The sequence below is a fragment of the Saccopteryx bilineata genome, chromosome X (genome assembly GCF_036850765.1).
Source record: "Saccopteryx bilineata isolate mSacBil1 chromosome X, mSacBil1_pri_phased_curated, whole genome shotgun sequence".
NCBI lineage: Eukaryota > Metazoa > Chordata > Mammalia > Chiroptera > Emballonuridae > Saccopteryx > Saccopteryx bilineata.
In genome coordinates, this window is record NC_089502.1 from 29,058,327 (window position 1) to 29,084,601 (window position 26,275).

At 44.8% G+C, this 26,275-nt stretch overlaps 1 protein-coding gene across 3 annotated transcripts; it reads left to right on the forward strand.

Annotated features, from left to right (window-relative positions):
• Positions 1-8: 8 nt before the first annotated feature.
• On the forward strand, positions 9-15,764 carry LOC136317557 (pre-mRNA-splicing factor CWC22 homolog). Of its 3 annotated transcripts, none has more exons than XR_010727892.1 (7): positions 9-245; positions 450-662; positions 6,167-6,197; positions 7,599-7,669; positions 7,804-7,944; positions 12,875-13,040; positions 15,222-15,764. XR_010727892.1 is itself a non-coding variant. In XM_066250352.1 (7 exons), exons 1-6 carry the CDS (start codon positions 35-37, stop codon positions 12,780-12,782), a joined length of 750 nt encoding a protein of 249 aa, XP_066106449.1. In that variant the 5' UTR covers positions 9-34; the 3' UTR covers positions 12,783-12,826; positions 15,222-15,764. The 3 variants fall into 3 exon arrangements, 2 of the variants coding, with proteins under 2 accessions (XP_066106449.1, XP_066106450.1); XM_066250352.1 differs by lacking the exon at positions 12,875-13,040 and adding an exon at positions 12,700-12,826; XM_066250353.1 differs by lacking the exon at positions 12,875-13,040.
• Positions 15,765-26,275: the final 10,511 nt, after the last annotated feature.

Genomic DNA, 26,275 nt, shown 5'->3' on the forward strand with positions numbered 1-26,275 from the left:
GCGCGGCCGCCGGCTGCGTTGGGGGGTGGGGGGAATGGGAGCGCCGCCGCCGGCTGCGTGTGTGTTTGCGTGTGCGCGCGAGCGCGCGTGGGAGGGGCGGTGGGAAGCGTCGCCTCTGGCTGCGTGGGGGCGTGGAACGCTGTCGCCGGCTGCGTGCGCGGGGGTTTGGGAAAACGCGGCCGCTGGCTGCGTGCGGCGGGGTGGGAGGAGCGCCGCCACCGGCTGCGTGCGAAGGGCGGCGGGGGGTAAGCGCGGCCGCCGGCAGCGTGCGGGGGCGGGGGGGTGGGAGGGGCGCCGCCGCCGGCTGCGTGCGGGGCGGGGGGGTGGGAGGAGCGAGGCTGGCGGGGTCAGGCCGGTGGCTTCCGGGCAATGTCCCAGTTCTGGCAAAATGTTGGGGCGCGGCAAGTCCGCGCATTCTCCGTGGGACACCACTCTCCCTGGCATTCCAGTTCTCGGTAGAGGGACCCGAATGGCCTCGGGCACCAGCTGGGTGACATCCTTCGAAGTTCCTGAGACCTGCCTTACCGGTCCGGCTCAAAGTATCTTTCATGAGAGCGGGTCTTGGTGCCGCAGCATCTCTGTTTCTGCCTCCTGGTTGCCTGTTGCGGTCTCTTCGGGAGCGACAAGCTATGGCCTGGCCTCCTGGACAAGGGCAGGTGGAGGTAGGTGAGAACGACGAGCCTTGCTCTGAGTAGTGCACCTGCCTTCTGAGTCCGGTTCATCTGTCACTGCTCTTTGGACCATTGGTATTGCACTTCCTTCTACCATCCTTGCACCCGTTTTCACTTTTTTCTTGAGTGTGTCCTGGGCAACTCCTTATTCGCCCTTTTCCTCCCTTAATTCCCATTCATCCTTGGCTCCCTTCAGACAATGCCAGCTCTCCTTTCTACCTTTGGTTGTAGCAGACATGCCAAGGCTTGTAGACCTTTTTGTGAACAAGTTTTTTTCAGTACACTTAGTGTAAAGGAGTTCTGTGAGTTATTCATCACAGAATTCTTTGTACTATCACTTAGAGCTCAACCGTTGCTTGTTGAATGAACTTCGATAGGTTGGACATGGTATTGGGGTGTGGAAGTGGAAATTCTTTGTCGGGAGTTGGAAAGGATTGACGTTAAGGATTTAAAATAGAAAGTAGAAAAATCTTCCTCCAAGACACGATTGGATCAATGTAGGCAAAGTGATGTGCTAACCTTGAGAAAGGTCTCATTAAGTGGTCTCTATCTTGACCTCGAGGAATGAGGAGAGGGTGAGATCAGTTTTCCTCTAACGAAAGTGAGTATTGGAGTGGGAAAATAGCTTGAGAAGAAGGAAAAGAATTATAATTATTGCTGTGTAAGTATTCATATCTAATGTTTGAATGTGTCAGGTAGCATACTGAGTGTCTTGAATGTGTTAAAAATGAGAAGTTAAAAAACTTCCAGGCTTTGAGGGGTAGGTTCAAATTACAGCAGTTGGGGCATGTCTTTTTGTTGTTGTTTTAGTTGATTGTTTTAGATAGGAAGGGAGAGAGAGAGACAAGAGAGAAACATCAATTTGTTGTTCCACTTATTCACGCCGTGATTTGATGATTCTTTTCTGTGCACTGGCCGGGATCAAACCTGCAGCCTCGACATGCTGGAGCTCTTACTCACTGAGCTGCCAGGCAGGGACATTTTTTTTTTATAATTTTATTTTTTTAATGGGGTGACATCAATAAATCAGGATACATATATTCAAAGAAAACATGTCCAGGTTATCTTGTCGTTCAATTATGTTGCATACCCATCACCCAAAGTCAGATTGTCCTCTGTCACCTTCATGGTTCTTTTTCCTTCCAGCAATGAGAGGTAGTAAAGCAGAGTGAGAAGGAGAATAGTCAGATTGACTGCCTGTATTTGAAGCCCTGCTTTGCCACTTAATACCTGTATGACATTGGGTGTTGAGAGTTTCTAAGCTACTCCATGGTATTGTGGTCTCGGCATCCACTTTGTTCTGCCAGGTGGCTTTCAGCGACCTTAAATGGACCCTATCCCCCTCATCCAAACACATGTCCTAGATAGCAACCTGCAGAGGCACAAGTAAATGTAAGTTCCTGATAGGATTTTCTCAGCAGCCCTTGTGATCAACTGTCTCCCCTGCCTCCCAGCATCTCTATGCTGTATGAACCCTATGTAAGACCCTCGGGGGCTTAGCAAAACCTCCCTCTTTAGGTTTAAACTGACTTATCTGGTTCTGGCCTGGGAACCACAAAGCACTCCACCCACAGACTCTAGTTGTTTTGACCTTCCTATGGACCCTGCAGGCATACTGTGTACTTCTACCAGACCTGTGAGTAACCAAGTATTTCCGTTACTCTAGTGGTCCGCTGTTGAACTTGGGCTCACCATCCACTTAACAAATGTTAATTTAACAAAGGCAAAACATTGGGTAAGATCCTTAATCTCTCAGCTTCATTTCTTCACATGTAAAAAGGGCTTAAAAATAGTGCTGACATTTTGAATGTTGTTTTAATGACTTAGTACCCGGAACATGTAGTTCCATGATAGCTACTCGGGTTTCATGCCTGGGAGCAGAAACAATAAAAGCAGCCCTCAGTTACAGTGCGGACCTACCTACCTCTCCGGGTTAAATGTTTCAGAAATGTGCTCCCAGTCTGTCAATCAAAAACAAAACAGTTTCTTATTTTAGAATTTTAACCGAAAGATTGATGAGTTTGCATTTGTGCATGTAGAAGATAAGTAATTTATCTTAACGAGAAAACACGAGAATGAAAACATGAGAATTCTCATGATCCGTCTGCAGTGTGTTAGGAGTACAGATGGAACCAGTTAGCGGGGATCGCTGTAATGGTCTCCTGCTCACCCTGTTGGTGAGGAACCGATGGTCTCCCTCAGGTTATACTGTTGCTGAACACAGTACACCTGACACTGAACAAATGAAAGCCCCAGGCCGCAGGGTCCTAAAACCCACTGCCCGAGATAATCTGGAACTGTACCTGGTCTCTGATAAGAAGGCTTGTTTGTCTAGAGACCTCATCTGCAGCAGCAGAGTGGGGAGGGGAATTTGCAGTTAGGCCATTGGAGGCCCAGTAGGTTTCCCCATGTCTAGGCAGCACATATTGTTGGGCCTTAACTTTATGCTTCATGCCTTAAGAACTGTGTGTCTTCACTCTCCGTTAGCCCCTATACTCATATGAACAACTGTTATTTGTTTACTTTTACTTTCTGTAATTTTTTAATTTTTAGAGAGAGGATGGGAAAGAAAGACAGAAACCTCGGTCTGTTCCTGTATGTGCTCTGACTGGGGAAAACTGGCAGCCTGTGCTTCGGGACAGAGCTCTCCATCTGACTATCGCCTGCCTCCTCCTCCTCCCCTTTTTGCTGGCTACTTGTTTATTTTCCACTTGGTGCAAGCCATACAGTTAGGGGGGTCAGGAAGGCTCACATGTGCCTTAAATAGTAAAGAGCCAAGTTCTCAAGTCTTTTTTGATGTTTTTCTGTTTTGATATAAAAGATCCCAACTGAGCCCTGGCCGGTTGGCTCAGTGGTAGAGCGTCGGCCTGGCATGTGGAAGTCCCGGGTTCGATTCCCGGCCAGGGCACACAGGAGAGGCGCCCATCTGCTTCTCCACCCCTCCCCCTCTCCTTCCTTTCTGTCTCTCTCTTCCCCTCCCACAGCCGAGGCTCCATTGGAGCAAAGTTTCCCCAGGTGCTGAGGATGACTCTGTGGCCTCTGCCTCAGGCGCTAGAATGGCTCTGGTTGCAACAGAGCGACACCCCAAGATGGGCAGAGCATCACCCCCTGGTGGGCATGCTGGGTGGATCTCGGGTGGGCGCATGCAGGAGTCTGTCTGACTGCCTCCCTGTTTCCAGCTTCAGAAAAATACAAAAAAAAAAAAGATCCGAACTGTTTCTGCTGGCTGCAGTCTGCCTAGTCTGGGGGCTGGAGTGAAGAGGGAGGAGGCGAGTCAGAGAGGAGGGGAGAGGGGTGGGCTGAGAAGAGCCCTGAGCCAGATCACAGGTGATTGTGCTGCTGGAGGCTTGGTGAGATTCTGAGTACTTTGGGGACTCCAACACTGGCCGTGAACTAGACTCTAGTTACTAGAGGGTAGACGTCCCAAAATAGAAGCTCATGCACCAGTGAACCCAGTCTGCCTGGGAGAGACCAGGACGATGGGGCACAAGTTCCCCAGGGGACTCGGCACCTCCACGGGGGCTGTTAACTGGAAGGGAAACCCACACAGCTCAAGGGGTAGCCCCGGGTGGCCGTGAGTGAGCCGCTGGAGGGGATGGCTGTCCTGCTCTTGCTGTGGGCGGGTAGGAACTTCAGTGGTGACCGCTGTGGGCCTCCACTCCACTCGCACAGTCACAGGTGGCAGGGACCAGGACGGCAGGCAAAAAAGCCCATTTGCAGAGCAGACTGAGAGACCGCTCCACCACTGCTGTGAGGAGATTGCCTGCTTCTTGAAGTAGGAGACACTCTGGCTGTGTGCATAGTTGTACCTTTTGCCTTGAATAAAGAAGTAAAAAATAATTTATTCAAACTGTGAAACCAAATAAATTTGTTTTGTAAAGATTTAAAAAAAAATCCAAAGACATAAACAGCTAGACTTTGGGGAATTGAGCCCCTGTTAGTTGTGTTTATTTTCAGTTTATTAGTAACCACAGCCTGACCAGGCGGTGGTGCAGTAGATAGAGCATCAGACTGGGACACGGAGGACCCAGTTTCAAAACCCCAAGTTCGCCGGCTTGAGCACGGGCTTATCTGCCTTGAGCCATGGGCTCACCAGCTTGAGTGAAGGGTCACTGCCTTGAGCGTGGAATCATAGACATGACCCCATGGTCGCTGGTTTGAAGCCCAAGGTCACTGGCTTGAGCAAGGGGTCACTTGCTCTGCTGTAGCCCCCCAGTCAAGGCACATATGAGAAAGCAATCAATGAACAACTAAGGTGCCACAACGAACAATTGATGCTTGCCATCTCTCTCGTTTCCTGTCTGTCCCTGTCTGTTCTTCTCTCTGTCTCTGTCACACACAAAAAAATTAGTAACCACAAAGATTAAATCAAACAATGATATACAAAGAAATTAAAGGAAGAACAGAGAAAAGAACCCCTGAATTTCATACACTTCAGTTTTTGTCCTGTGGAACTTTTCAGAGCTCTGTTTATTTTTACTACTTTTAGTGCTTTCTTTTTAAAAACTGTCTTTACTCTGGGTTTCTGAAAACTAAAGTTTTAACCAAACTGAAACAGTCTTCTTTTTTTCCTTTATAAATGTGTATAAGCAAATGAAGTTTTTTCCCCATGTAAAACTGTTTCTGTTACATTGCAGAAGGTGACGAGAGCAGTTGGGAGCTACGGCATGTGTGCGGCAGAGGCGCACCTGACAGGCTCCCAGGCCGCCTTCCTGGCCCAGTCTCTCAGACTGTCTGCAGTCTGATGTCTGATGCCATTTGACATCAGAACATCAAATCCTAAATGTTGAGTTTACATTAATACCAAGTTTTATTAATTTAAGGTTTAAAATGTGAAAGGATACTTGGACTTAACTGGACCTATTGAATTTAATGCGTGCACGCGCACACACACACACACACACACACACACGAATGGGTAGAACAAAATTCACCCATTGAATTATTGACATGCCTATATATTCTGGGAGATTAAGTGAACATGTATTGGAGATTTGGGAGCTACTGAAGTATGAGGACTTTCTCCAAAGAATCCTTGTTATAGACTGAATTGTAACACCTCCCAGATTCATATGTTGAAACCTAGCCCTCAAAGTGACTGTTTTTGTTAATAGGGCCTTTAATGAAATAATTAAGGTGAAATGATAGCATAAGGATGGGGCCCTAATTCAACAGGACGGGTATCTTTATTTAAAAAAAAAAGACATCAGAGACAGATCTCTCTCTCTCTCTTTCACTCTGTCTCTCTCTATCCCTCCCTTCCCCGCTCCTCCCCCTCCCTCCCTCTCTCCCTCTACCCCCCACTTCCACCAGGTGTGCACAGAAGAAAGACCACAGGAGGACAGGGAGAAGGCAAGAGTTTACCAGCCAGGAAGAGAAGTCCCACCAGAAACCAACCTTGATGACACTTGAATCTTCACATTATAACTTTCAGAACAGTGAGAAAATAATTTCTGTTGTTTAACCACCCCGTGTGTGATATTTTGTTTTCGCAGACCTAGCTGACCAATACAATCCTGAACCAGAGTAAGTTGTTAAAAAAAACTTATTTTTTTAATGTTATAACATTCGTTAAATTCAGAATCTATTGTTAATTTTTTATTAAGTGAAGAGCTTTAAGTACATCTCACATTTTTCTTCTTTCCTTTGATTTATCCTCTTATATCCCTTAATTCAAAAACATGAAATGTACCTAAGTATTAGAACATATTGCCAGTGGATTTTACCGTGCTAATGATTCTCTTTAAATTATTATTCATGGGGTGCCAATTTCTTATTCATAGAAAGGTTTGGTGTTAAAACAAATAATGCATTTAAATTATTTTGAATTATTTTTTTCTTAACTAACCCAGTGGCAGACTGCATGCCAGATTTTAGCACTGCAAAGGGATTTTTGAAATGAATGTACCAGTATGGTTTTGTTAGTTATTTTTCCTATATCTAATACTATCTGAAGGTCCCATGTTTCCTTTTACTTATTTTCTCTTTGGTGCTATTGATAAGTTGCTGTGTGTACTTTGGGTTGTGTTGAGACAAGGTGTTTCACAAGTAAACTTTGTGGTCTGGGACGGGTGGTAAAGCATTACTGTCAGAAACTTCTTGCAGATATCCTTATAACAACCTGAAACAGAGTTAGAGTTGGAAGGAACCCTAAAACTAATTTCCTATGTGATGCCTAATTTATTCCAAATGTGATCTCCAGAGTAAAAATTGATATGATATGAAAATTCCAGTTTTAAATTGTTGTAGAATTTTAATTACTCTTTCAGAATTCTCTACAACAGAACGAAATGTGTTTATACTGTAGTGCGGGAGGTTTTTCATGCTCTGGGGAGACAGAAGAGTTGCCACCCTGCCATGTGTCCTTTACACACATAGAATGAAATTATGACGTCTTCCCTCAGCCTTCTTAGCTCCACTTTCTGTCATCTTTCCTTAGAGCTCCCCTTTCCTTACTTTTGTCCCGTGATTTCTTCTGAAAATATAAATCTTACATGCTGCTTTCCATTTGTGTAACACTTTGCACACTCTAAGCAGGGGTCCCCAAACTTTTTACACAGGGGGCCAGTTCACTGTCCCTCAGACCGTTGGAGGGCTGCCACATACAGTCCTCCTCTCACTGACCACCAATGAAAGAGGTACCCCTTCCAGAAGTGCGGCCGGGAGGATAAATGGCCTCAGGGGGCCGCATGCGGCCTGTGGGCCATAGTTTGGGGACGCTTGCTCTAAAGCATTATGCAAGGTAAAGGATTAGTATACTATTATGAAGGTGGAAGTCTGTTGAACTGTACTATTACAAAATTATCCCATTATTTGCTTTTATTGGTTCTTGGACAATCAGTGCTGTTATGGAAAATTTTTAATTCTACATTTTTATATTTTGCAGTTCACATTTCTGATTCTTACAACCATGTTCATTAAATTCAGCTCTGACAAACATACACCAGTAGAGGATGAAGAGCCAAAGAAAAGCACCACTTCAACTTCTACCTCAGAAGGTATATTTTAAATATAGAGCTTTTTTTTCAAATTTTTGATCACATATTCCTTTTCAGTATTTCAAATACAATAAAAGTGATACTAAGAAATACTTGTTTAGACCTTAGTTTTTATTTTATTTTATTTTATGTAGAGGAAAAAAAGAAGAAGAAGAAGTCCAGTCATTCAAAAGAAAGGTCCAAGAAAAGGAGAAAGAAGAAATCATCTAAAAGAAAACACAAGAAGTATTCTGACGACAGTGACAGTGACTCTGATTCCGAAACAGACTCCAGTGGTAAGAAAGTCAACGTCATTCCGCAAGCCTCTCTTTAAAACTACTTTTACTTCTGAAAGTGTGTTTCAGAAGTAGGTTCTTAGAAGCAGTAATAGTTGAGAGACTTTGTGCCGGGCACCCTTCAGAGTGCTTGCTATTTACTGCACTGCGTCCCTGCAGGACACTTCTTAGCGGTGGGGAAAGGGAGGCGCAGAGCAGCATACAGTGCCGGCCTCACGGTCGCACACTGGGGACTCACCCGAAGCAGTGTGACTCTGGATTGGTTGTGTGTAGTTAGCTGTACGGGGCGTGTGGGCCGAGTCCGGCTCGGGCTGTGAGGAGTGTGTTGCAGCGAAGCCTTACAGGGCCGCCTGGGCTCTTCGGTGCAGTTCTCACACCCACTGAGCACCTTTGTGCAGTTTTCAAAAAGGCCCAGCCAAGGACCCCCTCCGGCGGGCAGCTGATTGAAGGGACACACCCCGTGGGGGGCGCATCACAAGAAGCCACCTTGTGTGTGCCTGGTCCTGCCTGATGACTGGCAGAGGCTGCCTCCTCTGTCACGTCCACAAGGGTGCCCTTCCTCTCGTGTCACCTGGGTTTCCTGGCCCGTTGTCACTTTCCTTCCTCATTGCTGGAAGACGGAACTTTTTAAACACAAATCTGGGCATGTGAGTCCCCTACTACAAGCTCCTTCAACAGTTCCACAGCCTTCAGGGTCGAGTTGAGACCCTGACTGATCCGGTCTGATCACATCACCCTGTCACACGCTCTCACTTTCTCTCGTAGCATCCTCTGTAGCCTGAGAGCTACTTTCTGTCTCCTCAACAGTCCCTGTTCATCCTCTCGATTTTGTTTCTCGATACAGAGTGTCCGTCTGTCTGTCTGCCTGCAATGCCAGTCTCTCCCTGCATCTGCCTGGCTTACTCATTTCAACAATGGGCATGCATAACTTCTGTCGTAAAACTGTTCTGAATGAGAACTAGCCTGAGTCACCCTGCCCGCTCGGCCAGGCCTCAGCAGCCTCTCCCGCTCAGCCTGGTTCTGAGACTGTAGGCCCAGCACGCCCGGCTTCTCCCTGTCACTCGGGTTCTGTTTCTCTCTGTACCTCCGTCTCCTCCGTTAGACGGGGCTCCTGGGCAGCACCCCTCAGATACGCACAGGGGTTCCCTCTTTTCTCCTGCAAATACCCAAACGTTCAGAAGAATAAGGAGAATAGTACCATGCCGTATACATATCGCCGAGATTTTAACGACTGCTAGTATTTTGACATATTTCCTTCAAATGTGGCTTTTCTGCTGAGGTATTTAAAGTAAGTTAGGAACACATATAACACTTCCATGCTAAATATTTCTGTCAGCAACTCTTTATAAAAGGACATTTGCCTGCTTATCCACAATATCATTATCTCACCCAATAAAGAAATAATAATTTTCTGTATCATCTAATACCTAGTGTAACATTTTTATTGAATTTTTTGGAGTGACATTGATAAAATGATTCAGGATTCAGATGTACAGTTCTATAGTGCACCATCTCTATATTGTAGTGTGTGTCTCCCGCCCCAATCCAGTCTCCTTCCGTCATCCTGTACCCCTCCTGTGGCCTGTTCTGCCTCCCCTGCTCCCCATTTCCCGCTGCTCATCACCATGATGTGTGTGTCAAAAAAATATTTGTGCTTAATTCCTTTACCTTTTTCACCCAGCCCAGCAGCTCCGGTCCCCTAGCTGTCAGTCTTTTTCTATTAGTTTGTTTTTATTTTTTTTGTTAGTTCACTTTTTCATTAGATTCCACATATAAGTGAGGTCACATGATACTTGTCTTTCTCTGACTGGCTTATTTCACTTAGCATAATGCTCTCCAGGCCCATCCAGGCTATTGCAAAGGGTAAGATTTCTTTCTTTTTTACGTCTGAGTACTATTCCGTTGTGTAAATCTATCACAGCTTTTTTATCCACTCATCTGCTGATGAGCACTTGTGCTGCTTCCAGATCTTGGCTATTGTAAATAATGCTGCAACAAACATAAGGGGCATATATTCTTTCCGATCAGTATTTTAGGTTTCCTTGGATATATTCCCAGAAGTGGAATCACTGCATCATAAGGCAGTTCTATTTTCCACAGTGGCTGCACCAGCCTGCATTCCCACCAGCAGTGCAGCAGGGTTCCCTTTTCTCCACACCCTCACCAGCACATGTTGTTTGTTGATTTATTGATAATAGTCATTCTGACAGGTGTGAGATGGTATCTCATTATGGCTTTAATTTGCATTTCTCTGATGCCCATTTTTCAATTGGATTGTTTTTTTTCTTAATGTTGAGTTGTATAAGTTCTTTATAAATTTGGAATGTTAACCGTTTATCAAATGTTATGGTTGACAAATGTGTCCCGCCATTCAGTGCGTTGTCGTTTCATTTTGTTGAACGTTTCCTTTGCTGTGTAAAAACTTTTTAGTTTGATGTAGTCCCATTTTTTATTTTTGAAATTTTTATTTATTGATTTTAGTGAGAGAGGATGAGAGAGAGAGAGAGAGAGAGAGAGAGACAGACAGACAGGAAAATAGATCTGTTTCTGTATGTGCCCAGACCGGGTATCGAACCAGCAACCTCTGTGCTTTGGAATGACGCTGTAACCAACCGAGGTATCCGGCCAGGGCTAGTCCCATTTATTTTTTATTTCTTTTACCTGAGGAGATATATCAGAAAAGATATTGCTAAGGGAAATGACTGACATTTTACTGCCTATGTTTTCTTCTAGGATTTTTATGGTTTAAAGTCAAATATTTAAGTCTTGAATCCATTTTGAGTTTCATCTTGTGTATGGTGTAAGAGGGTGGTTTAGTTTAAACTTTTCTTGCATGTATCTGCCCAATTTTTCCAAAACCATTTATTGGCTAGACTGTCTTTACCCTGTTGTATGTCCTGCCTCCTTTGTCAAATATTAACCATACAGGCATGGGCTTATTTTTGTGCTCTCTTTTTCTGTTCCATTAATCTATTTTTATTCTATTTTTCTACTTTCTGGAGGAGAGATAGTGAGACAGGCTCCTGCATGTGTCCCAACTGTAATCCACTTGGCAACCCCCATCTGGGGCCAATGATCGCAACCAAGCTATTTTTAGCATCTGAGACAGAGACTCCACTGAGCCGTCCTTAGTGCCTTGGCCAATATACTTCAACCAATCAAGCCACTGCCTGAAGGAAGGGGAGAGAGAAAGAGAGAGGGAGAGGGACAGAGAGAGAGGAAAGGAAGAAGGGAAGAGGTAGAGAAGCAGATGGTCACTTCTCCTGTGTGCCCTGACAGCGAATTGAACCCAAAACATCCACACACTGGGCTGACATTCTACCACTGAGCCATCCAGCCAGGGCCTATTCCATCTATCTATATATCTGTTTTTATGCCAGTACCATGCTATTTTGGTTACTGTGGCCTTAATAGTATAGTTGATACCAGGTAGCATGATTCTTCTCACTTTGTTCTTTCTCAAGATTGCTGTGGCTGTATGAGAATGGGGTCTTTTGTAGGTCCATATAAATTTTTGGAATGTTTGTTCTAGTTCTGTGAAATATGCCATTGGTATTTTGATAGGAATTGCATTGACTCTATAGATTGCTTTGGGTAGAGTGGGCATTTTAATGATGTTAATTTTTCTTGTCCATGAACATGATATATGCTTCCACTTACTTGTATCTTCTTCAGTTTCTTTCTTCAGTGTCTTACAATTTTCTGAGTACAGGTGTTTTATTTCTTTGGTTAAATTTATTCCTAGGTATTTCTTTTAAGTAATTGTGAATGAGATTGTTTCCTTAGTTTTTCTTTCTGATTGTTCATTATTAGTGTATAAAAATATAAATGATTTCTGGGTATTTATTTTGTATCCTGCAACTTTACTGAATTTTTTATCAGTTCTAGTTGTTTATTGTTGGAATTTTAGGGTTCTCTATATATAGTATGTCATCTGAAAATAATGACATTTTTACTTCTTCCTTTCCAACTTGGAGGCCTCTTATTTCTTCTTCTCGTCTGACTGTTGTGGCTACAACTTGCAGTACTAGTTGAATAAGAGCAGCCAAAGTGGACATTTCTGTCTCGTTCCCGATCTTAAGGAAAACACTTGTCATTTTTCCCCATTGAGTATGATGTTGGCTGTGGGTTTGTCATAGATGGCCTTTATCATGTTGAGGTAGGTTCCCTGTGTTCCCACTTTGCTGAGAGTTTTTGTCATAAATAGGATGGGTGCTGGATTTTAGCAAATGCTTTTGCTGCATCCATTGATATGACCATGTGACTTTTTTTCTCCTCACTTTGTTTATATGGGGTATCATGTTTATTGATTTGCAAATATTATACCAACCTTGCATCCCCAGAATAAATCTCACTTGACCATGGTGTGTGATCTTTTTCATATATTGCTGGATCCTTTTTGCCAATATTTTGTTTAGGATTTTAGCAGCTATGTTCGTTAGGGATATTGTTCTGGAGATTTCTTTCTTTGTCTTCTTCTGGTTTTGGAATTAGGATAATGCTGGTCTCATAAAATGAGTTTAGAAGCCTTCTGTCCTCTCGAGTTTTTTGGAATAGGCTGAGAAGAGTAGGTGGCAGTTCTTTTTAGCATGTTGTACCTAGTGTGACTTCTAAGTTCTTTGTTCCCAGTGCACAGCGTAGTTCCTGACATAAGTGTTTGAATGAATCAGTTTCTCTGTAACAACAAAAGCAATTTTTTTTCTGCTCAAAAGTATTGGTAACTTTTTTTCAATTATAATGTGTTTTAATTTGCAGATCAAGATAGAAAAAGGAAAATTTTAAAAGCCAAAAAAAGAAGGAAAAGAAGAAATCCAGATAGCCAGGGTCTTTTTCTTTGATTATTATTATGGGAGAAGTCACATACACGGGAAGGCAAATGTAGGTTAGTAGTTGTATGTATGCGAAACAGTGTGTTCTTTTTTTCTTTTAGATTTTATTTATTGATTTTAGAGAGAGGAGAGAGAGAAAGGAAGCAGAGAGGAGCAGGAAGCAATTTGTAGTTGTTTCTCATATGTGCCTTGACCGGGCAAGCCTGGAGTTTCCAACTGGCGACCTCAACATTCCAGGTTGACACTTGATCCACTGTGCCACCACAGGTCAGCCTGTTTATTGTTGTATTATTATTTATTTATTGATCATTGTATTATTGATACGTATTATTAGTAGTAGTATATTGTTATTGCTATTATTTTGTAGTCTTACTTATGATAGACCTTTTAGGTAATGATGGCTGGTAATTCAACCTGCCTTTGCCCAGCCCTATATAAAAAAGTACAGAGTAGTGTAATGATCTCCTGTGTACATGTCACCGTTCTTGAAAAATTATCAACTTTCATGAAGTTGCCACTGCCCCCCAATTAATATTAAAAGAAATATCCACTATCGTTTAATTTAAAACAATTCCGAATGTTTCTCTAAAAGATAGACATTCTTTTTAAACATAACCACAATATCATTACAGTGCCTTAAAAATTTAACAGTAATTCCTGGCCCTGGCCGGTTGGCTCAGTGGTAGAGCATTGGCCTGGTGTGTGGACATCCCAGGTTCAATTCCCAGTCAGGGCACATGGGAAGCACCCATCTCTCTCCCTCCCTCTCCCTCTCCCTCTCCCTCTCCCTCTCCCTCTCCCTCTCCCTCCTCCCTCCTCCCTCCTCCCTCACCCTCCTCCCTCACCCTCACCCTCTCCCCCTCTCTCCCTCTCCCTCTCTCCTCCTCTCCCCTTCTTCCCCTCTCCCCCTCCCTCTCTCCCTCTCTCCCTCTCCCTTTCTCCCTCTCTCCCTCTCTTCCTCTCTCCCCTTCTCCTTCTCTCCCCCTCCCTCTCTCCCCCTCCCTCTCTCCCTCTCTCTCCCTCTCTCTCCCTCCCTCTCTCCCTCTCCCCCTCTCTCCCCATCCCTCTCTCCCCCTCTCCCTCTCCCCCTCCCCCTCCCCCTCCCTCTCTCCCTCTCCCCCTCCCTCTCTCCCCCTCCCTCTCTCCCTCTCCCTCCCTCCCTCTCTCCCTCTCTCCCCCTCCCTCTCCCCCTCTCTCCCTCTCCCCCTCCCTCTCTCCCTCTCCCCCTCCCTCTCTCCCTCTCCCTCCCTCCCTCTCCCCCTCTCTCCCCCTCCCTCTCTCCCCCTCCCTCTCTCCCCCTCTCTCCCTCTCCTCTCTCCCTCTCTTCCTCTCTCCCCCTCCCTCTCTCCCTCTCTCCCCCTCCCTCTCTCCCCCTCTCTCCCTCTCCCCCTCCCTCTCTCCCTCTCTCCCCCTCCCTCTCTCCCTCTCTCCTGCTCCCTCTCTCCCTCTCTTCCTCTCTCCTGCTCCCTCTCTCCCTCTCTTCCTCTCTCCCCCTCCCTCTCTCCCGCTCCCTCTCTCCCGCTCCCTCCCTCTCTCCCTCTCTCTCCCTCTCTCTCCCTCCCTCTCTCCCTCTCCCCCTCTCTCCCCATCCCTCTCTCCCCCTCTCCCTCTCCCCCTCCCTCTCTCCCTCTCCCCCTCCCTCTCTCCCTCTCTCCCCCTCCCTCTCTCCCTCTCCCCCTCCCTCTCTCCCTCTCCCTCCCTCCCTCTCTCCCTCTCTCCCCCTCCCTCTCCCCCTCTCTCCCTCTCCCCCTCCCTCTCCCTCCCTCCCTCTCCCCCTCTCTCCCCCTCCCTCTCTCCCCCTCTCTCCCTCTCTTCCTCTCTCCCCCTCCCTCTCTCCCTCTCTCCCCCTCCCTCTCTCCCCCTCTCCCCCTCCCTCTCTCCCCCTCCCCCTCCCTCTCTCCCTCTCTCCCCCTCCCTCTCTCCCTCTCTCCTGCTCCCTCTCTCCCTCTCTTCCTCTCTCCCCCTCCCTCTCTCCCCCTCCCTCTCTCCTCCCTCCCTCTCTCCTCCCTCCCTCTCTTCCTCTCTCCCCCTCCCCCTCTCCCACTCTCCCTCTCTCCCCCCCCTCTCTCCCTCTCTCCCTCTCTCCCTCTCTCTCCCTCTCTCTCCCCCTCTCTCCCCCTCTCTCCCCCTCTCTCTCCCTCTCCTCTTCCTCCTCCTCCTTCTCCTCCTCTTCCTCCCATCCTGCAACCAGAGCAGGATTGAAGCTAGTTGGCCTAGAGTGCTGAGGATGGCTGCATGGCTTCTGCCTCAGGTGCTAGAATGGCTCCAGTTTCAATGGCGCAGGGGCTCAGCTGGGCAGAACATTGTCCCATAGGGGGCTTGCCGGGTAGATCCCATTTGGGGTGCATGCGGGAGTCTGTCTCTGTCTCCCTCTCATTAAATAGAAAAAAATTTTAACAGTAATTTCTTAATTCTTAACACTCCATTTTGTATTTTGTTGTCTTCTAGGCTGGCACTTTCACTTGATAGAGACAACATGAAGAAAACCAACGTCTGAGTGCTTCTTTTTAATCATCTGTTAGTCTGGAATATTAATCAGGGGGTGTTGGATAAATGAGTTTGTAAAATTTGTATTTTTTGGGTTTGCTCAGTTTTATGGTTAAAAAAATGGCGCTGGGCAGCCACCTGTGTGCTTGCCCTCAGAGCAGGGCAGTTGATTGCAAATTGCCGATTGCATTCCTACTTGGGAGGGGCCGTTGTTTTGCTAATGTTTGCTGGAGGAGGGGTCTTTGTGGGCCCCTGTAGTTTTTTTCAGGGAGAGCAGAGAGAATCCAGAGTGCTGAGGAAGAAACCAGTTTTGCAAAAAGAGAGGTGTCCAGATGGAGAACCAGAGCTGAGGGGCTTTGTGAGCCTTGCTGAGACTGGTGGGGGCCTTCGATTCTAGGAGAAACGGGAGAAGAGTCTTCTGGTTGCAGAACCAGAGAAAAGTGTTTTCCCCGTGTGTTTGCTCGTCAGCCGGTGCGAGACTTTAATAAATAAAGTGGCCCACCATTTATTGGCTCCACTGTTTCTTTATTGTCCGCCAAACCCGAAGTGAACCTGTATGGCCATGACAGTGGCAGCCCCTGGCTTTACAGGGGACCGTCTTCTTCCTCTTGCTTCCAGCAGCACTAAATCAAAGGTTCCCTTTTAGTGTAATCATCAAGAACCAGGGTCCTCTCAAGGATGTTGAATGAGATAAATACACATTTGAGGTGTCATCCTCACTTCTGAGCTGGGAAGGCACAACAGTATGGCTCCTGTGGCGGGGGAGGGGAGGGAAAGAAGAGCCTGTTTCTGGCCTTGAAGGAGTCTCTTGTGTTTCTTTTGAAGCAGCAGCACCTTTGAGCTGGAGTGGTTTCTGTTCCCCTACATTCTTCACAAAAATGGTTACCGAACTATAATGTCATCATAAGGTCCATGTAACATAATGACAACAGGGTGACCCATGGCAATGAACAGAATTTGGAGGACATTAGGTTGCCCAGACCAGCTCAGCCGTGGGCGTGCATGAAAGGAAGACGCTGCAGGACTGAAGAAAAAACATACACAAGACACAACATACAGACAAAGATGGGTACAGGGGACTCCCAGCCTCTAGGACTGAGAGCCCAGATCACTGCAGCCTCATCGAATTTATTGGTCTCTTTGCTCATGAGGTAAATTAACAGAGCCTGGGTTCAGGCGCATAGAAGGGTAGTTAACTAATGTCTTTCAGGTCTGTAAGGAAAGGCCATAGGGATCAACTGTTTTGCTTTAAACCATCTTTTCTAGTGCTTGCAGGGCGGCGTTCTGGCCCTGTAGTATCCGGCGTTCCAAAGTCTGCACAAAAGACTTGTCTCAGAACCACGTCTAAACCTCAGCCATTTTCCCACATTAGATGAATATCTACATGTCACTTCCCCGTAAAGATCTATGAGTAGCTTCTTAGGAAAGTTCTTTTAGAGTCCTAGACTGTGTCTGAGCTCCTCAGCTCGAGGGGAGCTCTGCCCCTATTTACGACACAGTGTTTCCTCACTAGGGACTTAGCCCATCTTGCACAAGAAGTATAGGGCTTATGGGTATCGACTCAAGGATGTCACCTCATAAAAAGAGGCCTCACCATCCCTTAGCAATTCCTGTCCATACACTGCTAACCCCACTTGACATGCAAAAAACAAGTATACAGAGAATCCACCCCTTTAATGAAAATACACAACATGGCCTACAAAACACGATACACTGAGATTTTATATGTTCAATTCATTTAATAAGCAATCAGTAAGCTGCTCTTGATGATGCGCTTTGAAAAATTTGATTCTGACAGAAAAAAAAAAAAAACGCTTGGGAAAACTACACATACCTTGGAAGATGGGAACCACAAAATGAATGCTGATGACGGACTCATGCCAGGTCAAAGGCAAGACAGAGAGGCACAAGTGGAAGAGGCAAAGGCAGACGAGGAAGGCGAGGGTGGCACGGGCAAGCGCGGGTATTCTGGGTTGCAGCGGCACCAGAGGACCCATCTCCAACTGGGTTACTGAACCATAATGTCATCATAAGGTCCATCTAACATGACAACAGGGTGACCCATGGCAACAAGGAACATTTTTTTTTTTTTTAGAATTAAAGACCTCTGATATCCCCAACACCTGGCCCTTCTGTTCTTTTTTTCTTTTTATTCATTTTAGAGAGGAGAGAGAGAGAGAGAGAGAGAGAGAATGGGGGGGGGAGCAGGAAGCATCAACTCCCATATGTGCCTTGACCAGACAAGTACAGGGTTTCGAACCGGCGCCCTCAGCATTCCAGGTCGATGCTTTATCCACTGTGCCACCACAGGTCAGGCGTGCCCTTCTAGTCTTACACTGAATCTTCAATCAGAGGGGGAAAAGGGATTGGTTGTTATATCAAACAGTTAATGGCCTAATAGAAAAAGAAAACTTGCAAATCTATATGCTATTGAGATTTTCAATCACAATGCAAAAAGCTATTTCCTTGTTGCTAAAGAATCTTAATAAAGTGAATACTGTGCTCTCTAACTTCAGCTCACCCTTAGTGTGGACTCTGTGCCAAGCTCTGGACTAGGCTTACTGCTTATTTCTATCCTCCCACCTTTGCTATTCTTGAATCATTGTTTTAGGTTTGGAATGCAAGACTAACTTCTGAATTGCACTGTGTCCTTGCTGTTAATGCTTTCCTTGGCAACAGGATAAAGAAAGGTTGGTGTCCTGGTAGCAGAGTATCAGGATATGCCCGGCTGTTTTGCTCCCTCCTCGCTAGAGGTAGTGTCACCCTGGTGACGGGGAGCTGAGCATGGTAAAAACTCAGGCGCTTTCCAAGTCATACTGAGGCAACCAGCTCCCTATTTAAAAAGCCCGTTTTCATCCGGAAGTAACTAATCAAACGGAACACACTGGGTTTTTAGACAGAAGGCTTCTTTCAAGGATGACCATAAGGGGTCATTCATCCCAGGAAACTGTTTGGGGGCCAAGTGGGGTTATCACTTGTCTTGCTGGGAGAGTTGCTGTAGCTCTGGACACTGCTTTGATATTTTAGCCTTTAATGCTAAGTGAAGTTTAGCCAGACTAGGTCCAAACTTATTAGTACTCAATTTCTGCCCCACTAACAGTTTGAAGGAGAAAGGGTACACTGCTGTCAATTCTGCGTGTGTCGAATTGAACCCACCCCCCAACTTCCCTGCATTCAGAGCGCTCAGCTGAGCGGGGTGTAGCTGCAGGTGCAGGATTCCGGGTGGACGGGGGTGCTGCCTGGTGCCTTACTTCTCAACCAGGAGATCCCAGTCTCATCACCAGTTCCTAAAGCAGGGGAGTGGAGCTCGCCATCTTAGAACAACGTTAGCAAGTGGCATCCCCGTGTTGACTGCAGCATACTTACAAAAGCCAAGATACGAAACCACCCAAGTGTCCATCGGTGTATGAATGGATAAAGAAAGGTGGTATGTACATACAATGGAGCTGTATTCAGCTATAAAAATGAAAATCTTGACATTTTTGACAATGTGGATGGACCTAGAGGGCATTTTGATCAGTGAAATAAGTCAGAGAACAACAAATTCTGTATAATTTGACATGCGTAATCTCAAAACAAAAGAAAAAACCAACTGCACAAATGCAGAGAAAAGATGGGTGGTTGCCAGAGGTGGTCTTGGGGTGGGAAAATGAAGGAAGAAGGTCAAAACCTACGAAGTTGCAGTTATAGAACAGAGGGATGTACTCTACAGCATGCTGACTGTGGTTGAGTATACCTTATTGCATATTTGAAAGTTGCTAATACTAAATTATAAAGGTGTTTATCAGGAGAAGAGCTGGAACTGTATGGTGACTGTAACCAGGTTTACTGTGGTGATCATTTCCCAGTATATACAAATATCGAATCATAATGTACCACTGAAACTATGTATGTCAATTATACCTCAATAAAAATTAATATTAAAAACTAACAAGAATGTGGAGGTGGGATCAGACAGAAGGCTTTTTCTGAAATGCTTGGCAACTACTAAAAAAAAAAAAAAAAAAAAAAGTCATTAAAACCACACAGTTCATTCAGCATCCAGCATCCTAGTAATGGGATTTACATTGATTACCTTTAGTCCTTTTGGAAGTTCCCAATCTGCAAACTGACATTGTCTGCCTCCTCTCCCTGCCAGACTCCTCACTTTTGCTCACCAATTTTAGGGTTTACAATCCTTCCTCTGCAGGAGTGTATACTATAGAAATTTTGGCAAAAGTAGGTTTACAGTTGCATTGTGGCATTCTTTTGAGTTACTAAATCTATTTTAATAAGCATAACATTTTTATGTCTTTCCATTCAAACAACTGTGATCCTACCTTTGCCTACCCTGTGGCCAAAGGAAGGCCAGTATAATAAAGCTCATTTGGAGGGGATTCAAATGTACCAGTGGTTACATCTCCCTAAAGAGCCAGAGTCCACAGTGAGCTGTCCTTTGGGCCAATATTAGATCGCTATCCCCAGTTCTGGTTATATAGGTCAGGTCCACTATATTTGCAAAAGAAGGGGAACCATATGTTAAAGAGATTCTGAAGGGATTCATGCTGTAAAATTGGAAAATGGAAAACATTTTGTTTCTGTGACTCCTTTTCCCTTTAGTTTAGAACCCCATTGAGTGCTATGCTAAACCCTGGAGGGTAGAAGCCAGTCACCAAAACTGAAGTGTTTCTTCTCCTCTGTGCTGGCTTGTCCAGCAGGCAGAAAGCAGAGCCCTGGTCCTCACAAGCCCTGGCCGGCCCTGACTGTGCTCCCTGCCCTGAGCACTCAGTGGGCTGCCTGGTCGGGCTCGTTTTCGGTCAGCCCACACCACAGCTGCAGCCAGATCCCATCACTGCACTCACACGCACGCTCTGCGGCAAAGCTAATAAGTATTTATACATCCTGGGTTTCCTTTCTTTCTTTTATTCTACATTTCCCCCAATTATTCTTTGATACAATTTAGAAATATCTATGGTCTCAGACAATCACCTCTTGAGCCGTTCAACCCGTATTTTAGTCATCACTGACAGAGCAAATGGAAAATTACTTGAAATCACCACTCGTGAGAATCAGGCCTGCGCTGAGAGCCACCTCCCACTAGCAACAAGTTCCACACAACTCATCTCTTCACTAAAAAATAAAAATAAAAAGAATAGATCTTTTAAGTATTATAAATTCTGCAAGGGAATGTTCACTAATGTAGTCGGCAGTTTCTAAAATTTGACTGAGTGCGGTACCCGCAATGCACATGTTCGACTCCATGCCAATCTTCCTAGCATTTCCACCTTTCTTAGGTTGGTAGAACTCTGCTTGAAATGGTTTTAGTTCATTTCCTTTTCTAGACATAATTCGAATATTGCAACTGTTCCATCTCCACCATAATACACAAGTTAGTATCGTTTGCAGGATGACCTATCTGCGAATTCCAGAAAATTAAATTTTAATGCTGCCACTGTACACTGTTTTATCAAACACTTAAAAATAGCGGCAGTAGAGGGCCTTCCTCTCTTGGGGCTATTGGGGTTTCCTTTTCTTCATATCTTGGTCTAAAGGCCAATATCATCATCATTTTTTTTTCTTTAGTAGGAAAGACAAGAAGGGAGAGAGATGAGAAGCATCAACTCATAGTTGTAGCACCTTAGTTATTCATTGACTGCTTTCTCATATGTGCCTTGACTGGAGGGCTCCAGCTTAGCCAGTGACCCCTTGCTTAAGCCAGCAACCTTGGGGTTCAAGTCAGCAACCATGGGGTTATGTCTGTGACCCCACAATCAAGGCAGGTGAGCCCACGCTCAAGTCAATGACCTCAGGATTTCGAACCTGGGTCCTCAGTGTCCTAAGCCGACACTCTATCCCCTGCACCACTGCCTGGTCAGGCAAGATCAGCTTTTTTTAAATTGGTTTTTAGAGAGGGAGAGAGAGAGAGAGAAACAGAAAATTTGTTTTTCCACTTGTGTGTGCCTTGACCAGGAATCAAACCCACAATCTCAGTATGTTGGGATGATGCTCTAACCAGCTGAGTACCCAGCCAGGGCTTCCAAGATCAGCTTTATGGGTTATTGTTGGGGCTACCATGAGCTGGGCAGCCTGATTTTCCTACCTCTAACCTTTGTAATTGCTAGGAACCCCTACTTGTTCTATACGAGGCTATGGCCTTAAGTGCTCACACTGGGCATAAGGCATCTGGCTTTCCTCAGATACTTCAGGCTCTTGCGAGGTGATATGGTCTAGGTTTTCCCAAAAGTAGCTTAGCCCCATGCTTTCCTCATAGACAAGATGTATGTATGCTAATCCAAGATGCCTGCATGTGAATGTTACCAGGATAGGGTGTGCAGAAGCGGGGATTTCTGTTATAGAACGGGCATTGAGGCCGCCAAATTCAAAAGAATTTGCCATTTTCCCCTGCCTGGTTTAACTTGGGTGGCACCCAGGCAGCTTCAGCCATCAGCCCACAGCTCTGTCTCCCACATAGGGTCTCTTACAGGGCTGTGAGACAGCAGTGGTGAGAAAGAGCCATGCTGGAGAAGGAGTGCCACAGGTGTCAGGCAGAGAAGTCAGAGCTGACACTCAGTACACCGGCCACAAGCACAAAGCCCAGCTTCTAAGCAGCTAGCTCCATCCAATAGGGTAGCTCAGGGTCCACACTGTTGAGACTTGTGCCATCCGGCCAGGGCATTTGCCTCTGGAACATTTCCTACATTGACATTGCTTCTCCCTTAGTTGATAAAATAGTGTTTTAGAAAGGTAGTAAAAACTTATAAAGTTCCCAGCCCTAAATCCCCTATCTCTGCTGATAACGGTGCCTCCTCCCCTCCTGGTGTAGGGAAAATATCTTTTGTATGGGTGATTTATTTTCTGCTTTCAGAGGTCAGGGGGATCAGAGTGTCCTTGTACTGGTTGTTTCTCAAGTAACTTTAATTCAAAATAGCAAATATGCCAAAGTGGCATATTCAGGGTGGCAAATTCTGCTTCCTTTTAGTTAAAAGTTTCATCATCATCCATTCCAGCTGACCCTCACTCATTCATCCTGACAGGCATAATAAGCACATTCCTAGAGATCCAAGAAGCTCTGTCCAATCCTAGTATGCCTCTGCGTAGAGCAGGTTCCCTCCTACCACTAGACAAGTCTTCCAGAGTCAGGAACATCATCAAATGCTTACAGCTGAACAAATGTGGGAGTTGGAACATACCAGAGAAGATTTGTTTTTAAATTATTAAGCCTGTATTTCATCCTACTTGTGACTAACCATCCGTACTCCTTGGCTCATTTCTCTGACAACTCCTTAGCAGAACTCTGTTTCCATACCATTGTAATAGGAGGATAACGGCCAGATCTTTCCCCTTTGGGCAAGTAATGACATCACTAAAATGAGTTAAGATGCTTATTTCTAACCCCACCGGACCCTTCCTAAACAACTTCACCACCGCTATCACTAAAAGTATAGATAGAATTCTAGTTCAGGCATTTCCAATTATTTTTACCAGAAATGAAAAACAGTTTTATCTGTCCACCCAAGCACATAAGGTATCAACTCCTCAAGAAGAGATTTTAAAAGGTATGTGCAGACATTTTAGTTCATTGTCTGTATGCCTTCTTCCTATTCATTTGCACCAGCATTCATATAATTGTTACAAAATGCTTGAGAAACCACATTACAAAGTTCTTTCCCTTGTGTAACAGCAAAGGGGAGAATCTCTGGTGGGGACAGATATTTCTTGTGAATTTTCTGGTGTACTACAAATTAAACTTTCACCTGTGTGTGTCAACAGTATCTAACATTAGTTCAAATTATACAAAAACAAGCTTCTGTATAATATCTACATAGCATACATATGACTCTACCTGCAACTGCCTGTTGGATATGTTAGGCATCTGGAAGGCCCACTGGCTTCCCAAAGTCACAATATCCACAATTAAATTTTTCTTTTGTGCTCAATACTTGATCCCATATTTCTCTCAGTAAGTGGTATCATCTGCTTTAAGCCAGAAACCCTGAAATCATCCTTGACACTTCCCTCTTCATCAGGTTCCATATTTATTCCATTGGCAAGACATTTCTGGTTGGCAAGTGTGGTATCCCACTAATATCTATCTAGTATGTAAAGGCCAAGGATGCTGAAGAACATCCGACAATGCACAACAGAGTCCCCCACAACAAAGAATGATCCCTTCCAAAATGTCATTAGTGCCAAGGTTGAGAAACTCTAAGTTAATAATACATATTGTAGCGATGACAAAAGTTTGTTGGTTTTGACAATATTCTGTGGTAAGGTATGCTATTGGAGAAAGCTACATGCATGGTATACAGGATCCCTATGTACTATTTATCAATTTCTTGCAAGTAATAAGCTATTTCTAAATAAAAAGTTATAACAACAACAATTATGAATTAAATCTTCTAATTACTTTCCATTGTGCTTAATATAAAACCCCAGTTCCATCTCCACTACTTACTAACTGTGTGACCTTGGTCAACCCAAACTCTATGATTCAGAATATTCTCATTTAAACGTGGAGGTGATGTCATTGTAAAAATTCTGTAACATGGAGTTCATCATGAAAGCACTCATAAATTGTTAAATGGCATACAAATATGAAGCGTTATTGTCACTATTTAGCCCTGGCTCTCTCTTCTATACTACCTCATCTCTAGCTAGACACTTGTTTTCGCTGTTCTGTATATTTTATCTTTCTATGTAATCTTCCTTTTAAATGATTTGCCTAGAACTTTTCTCCCACTTTCAACTCCATCCAATGAAATTCTTTCCACTAAAGATTTCTGCTTCTCCACCCCTCCCCCTCTCCTTCCTCTCTGTCTCTCTCTTCCCCTCCAGCAACCGAGGCTCCATTGGAGCAAAAGATGGCCCGGGCGCTGGGGATGGCTCCATGGCCTCTGTCTCAGGCGCTAGAGTGGCTCTGGTCGCGACAGAGCAACGTCCCGGATGGGCGGAGCATCGCCCCCTGGTGGGCGTGTGGGGTGGATCCCTGTCAGGCGCATGCGGGAGTCTGTCTGACTGCCTCCCCGTTTCCAGCTTCAGAAAAAAAAAAAGATTTACGCACAAAGTGGTTATACAAATAAGGAAAAAATCCTAAATGTTCAGCATTGGAGAAATGGTTGATTAGATCATGATATATGACTAGCAGTGTTGGCCATCAATTAATTCATTCAACAAATGTTTATTGAGTACCTAATGAGTGCCAGGCACCGTGCTTGATCCTGAAATACAACAATGGTTGTGGTTGGTGTGGGGCCGATGCCAGACATGGCCCTTCCACCTCCGAAGATGCTAGATAGCTGTCTGGCTAGCAGTCATAAGGAAGGAGAAACACAGCCTGTTCCTGGGAAGGTCCCAGGGACTATACTGAGGAGAAGGTCAGACTTTCCCATTCACAAGCCAGAGTGTCTTCTGCTGTTCTTAGTATTCCTTTCTCCTCCCTGCTCCAGTGTATATGAAGGAGGGAGGCATGGTTCTCGCTAGCCCTCCTGCCTGCCACTGGGCTTCCCCTGTAGCATGAGTAATAAACAGCTATGTCTTTTGCATCTGATTCTCCTGGTGGTCTTATCAGAATATCTAATTACCAGGCTGAAATCCATGGCCTGGAATTCCTGCATTACAGTTGGCAACAAATATTGTTTGAATGATTGAATGAGGGAAAGAATGGAGGACTAACAATTGTGGCATAATAAGAAATATATTTGGTCTTTGTCCCTGGTCCTGGTCACAAAGCTCTTCAAACCCTCGCAATTTCCTGAGTGATAGGGGTGTCCTTTATCAGTCATGAGGAGCCCTTTTTGAGCTTATGCTATGGAAGCAACTTGGGGTGGAACCCCCAGGTAACCTCAGGATGGGGCTGGTCACAAGAAAGACCAACTGATTAGAAGATTGGAACTTTCAGGCTCCTCAAACTCTGGGGAGGGGAAACAGGGACACTGCAGATGAAGCTCTAAAACAAACCTATCAGTGGCTGAATGAGTAAAGATGTGGAACATATATCCAATGGAATGTTATTTAGCCATAAAAAAGTTGAAATATGTATGTTTTTGCTTAATCTCTTCACCCTCTTTCATTCGGCCCTAACCTCTCTCCCACTTGACAGCTATCAGTCTGCCCCACGTAGCAAGAGAAGAATTAATGGGTATGGAAACAGTCTTTGCTTTGGGCGATGGGTACGTGATACGGTGGGTAGATGATGTTGAGTTGTACACTTGAAATCTGTATGGTCTTGTGAACTAATGTCACCCCAATAAATTAAGTGAAAAATAAATAATAAAAATTAAAAAGATGAAATATAGCATTTACAACAACAAGAATGAATCTTGAGGATATTACACTAAATAAAAGAAGTCAGGTGAGAGGACAAAAATCATATGACTTTGCTCATGTGAAATGTAAAACAAAAAAGTTACAAATGAACTAACAAGGCATAAACAAACAGCAAAGGTACTGACAACAGAATGGGGTTACCAGAGGGAAAGGGGGAAGGGAGGGAAAACTGGATAAAAGAGGTCAAATGTATCACAACAGATGGAAACTAGACTTTTGGTGGTGAGCACACAGTAGAGGGTACAGATAGCGAATTATGTCATGCACCTGAAGTTTATATATTATTAACCAATATTACAACAGAAAATTAATTTTAAAAAGAACCTTCTGAACAATCAGATTTGTTAAGCTTCTGGGTTGGCAAACACATGGAGAGGAAGGGAGAATGAAAGGCCCAGAAAGAGCATGAAAGCTCCCTACCCCTTCTATATACTTTACCCTATGCATCTCTTGGTTTGGTTGTTTTTTTGTTTCCTTTATAGCAGGGGTCCGGAACGTTTTTGGCTGAGAGAGCCATGAACGCCACATATTTTAAAATGTAATTCCGTGAGAGTCATACAACGACCCGTGTACGTTATGCATTATCCAATAAAAATTTGGTGTTGTCCCGGAGGACAACTGTGATTGGCTCCAGCCACCCGCAACCATGAACATGAGCGGTAGGAAATGAATGGATTGTAATACATGAGAATGTTTTATATTTTTAATGT

Excerpts from the sequence above, each read along its gene's own strand:
- LOC136317557 (XM_066250352.1), top strand. The coding sequence starts at position 35 with ATGGGAGCGCCGCCGCCGGCTGCGTGTGTGTTTGCGTGTGCGCGCGAG. Across the intron at positions 663-6,166 it reads CTGGACAAGGGCAGGTGGAG|ACCTAGCTGACCAATACAAT; the intron begins GTAGGTGAGAAC and ends TTGTTTTCGCAG. Across the intron at positions 6,198-7,598 it reads CAATACAATCCTGAACCAGA|CTCTGACAAACATACACCAG; the intron begins GTAAGTTGTTAA and ends CATTAAATTCAG.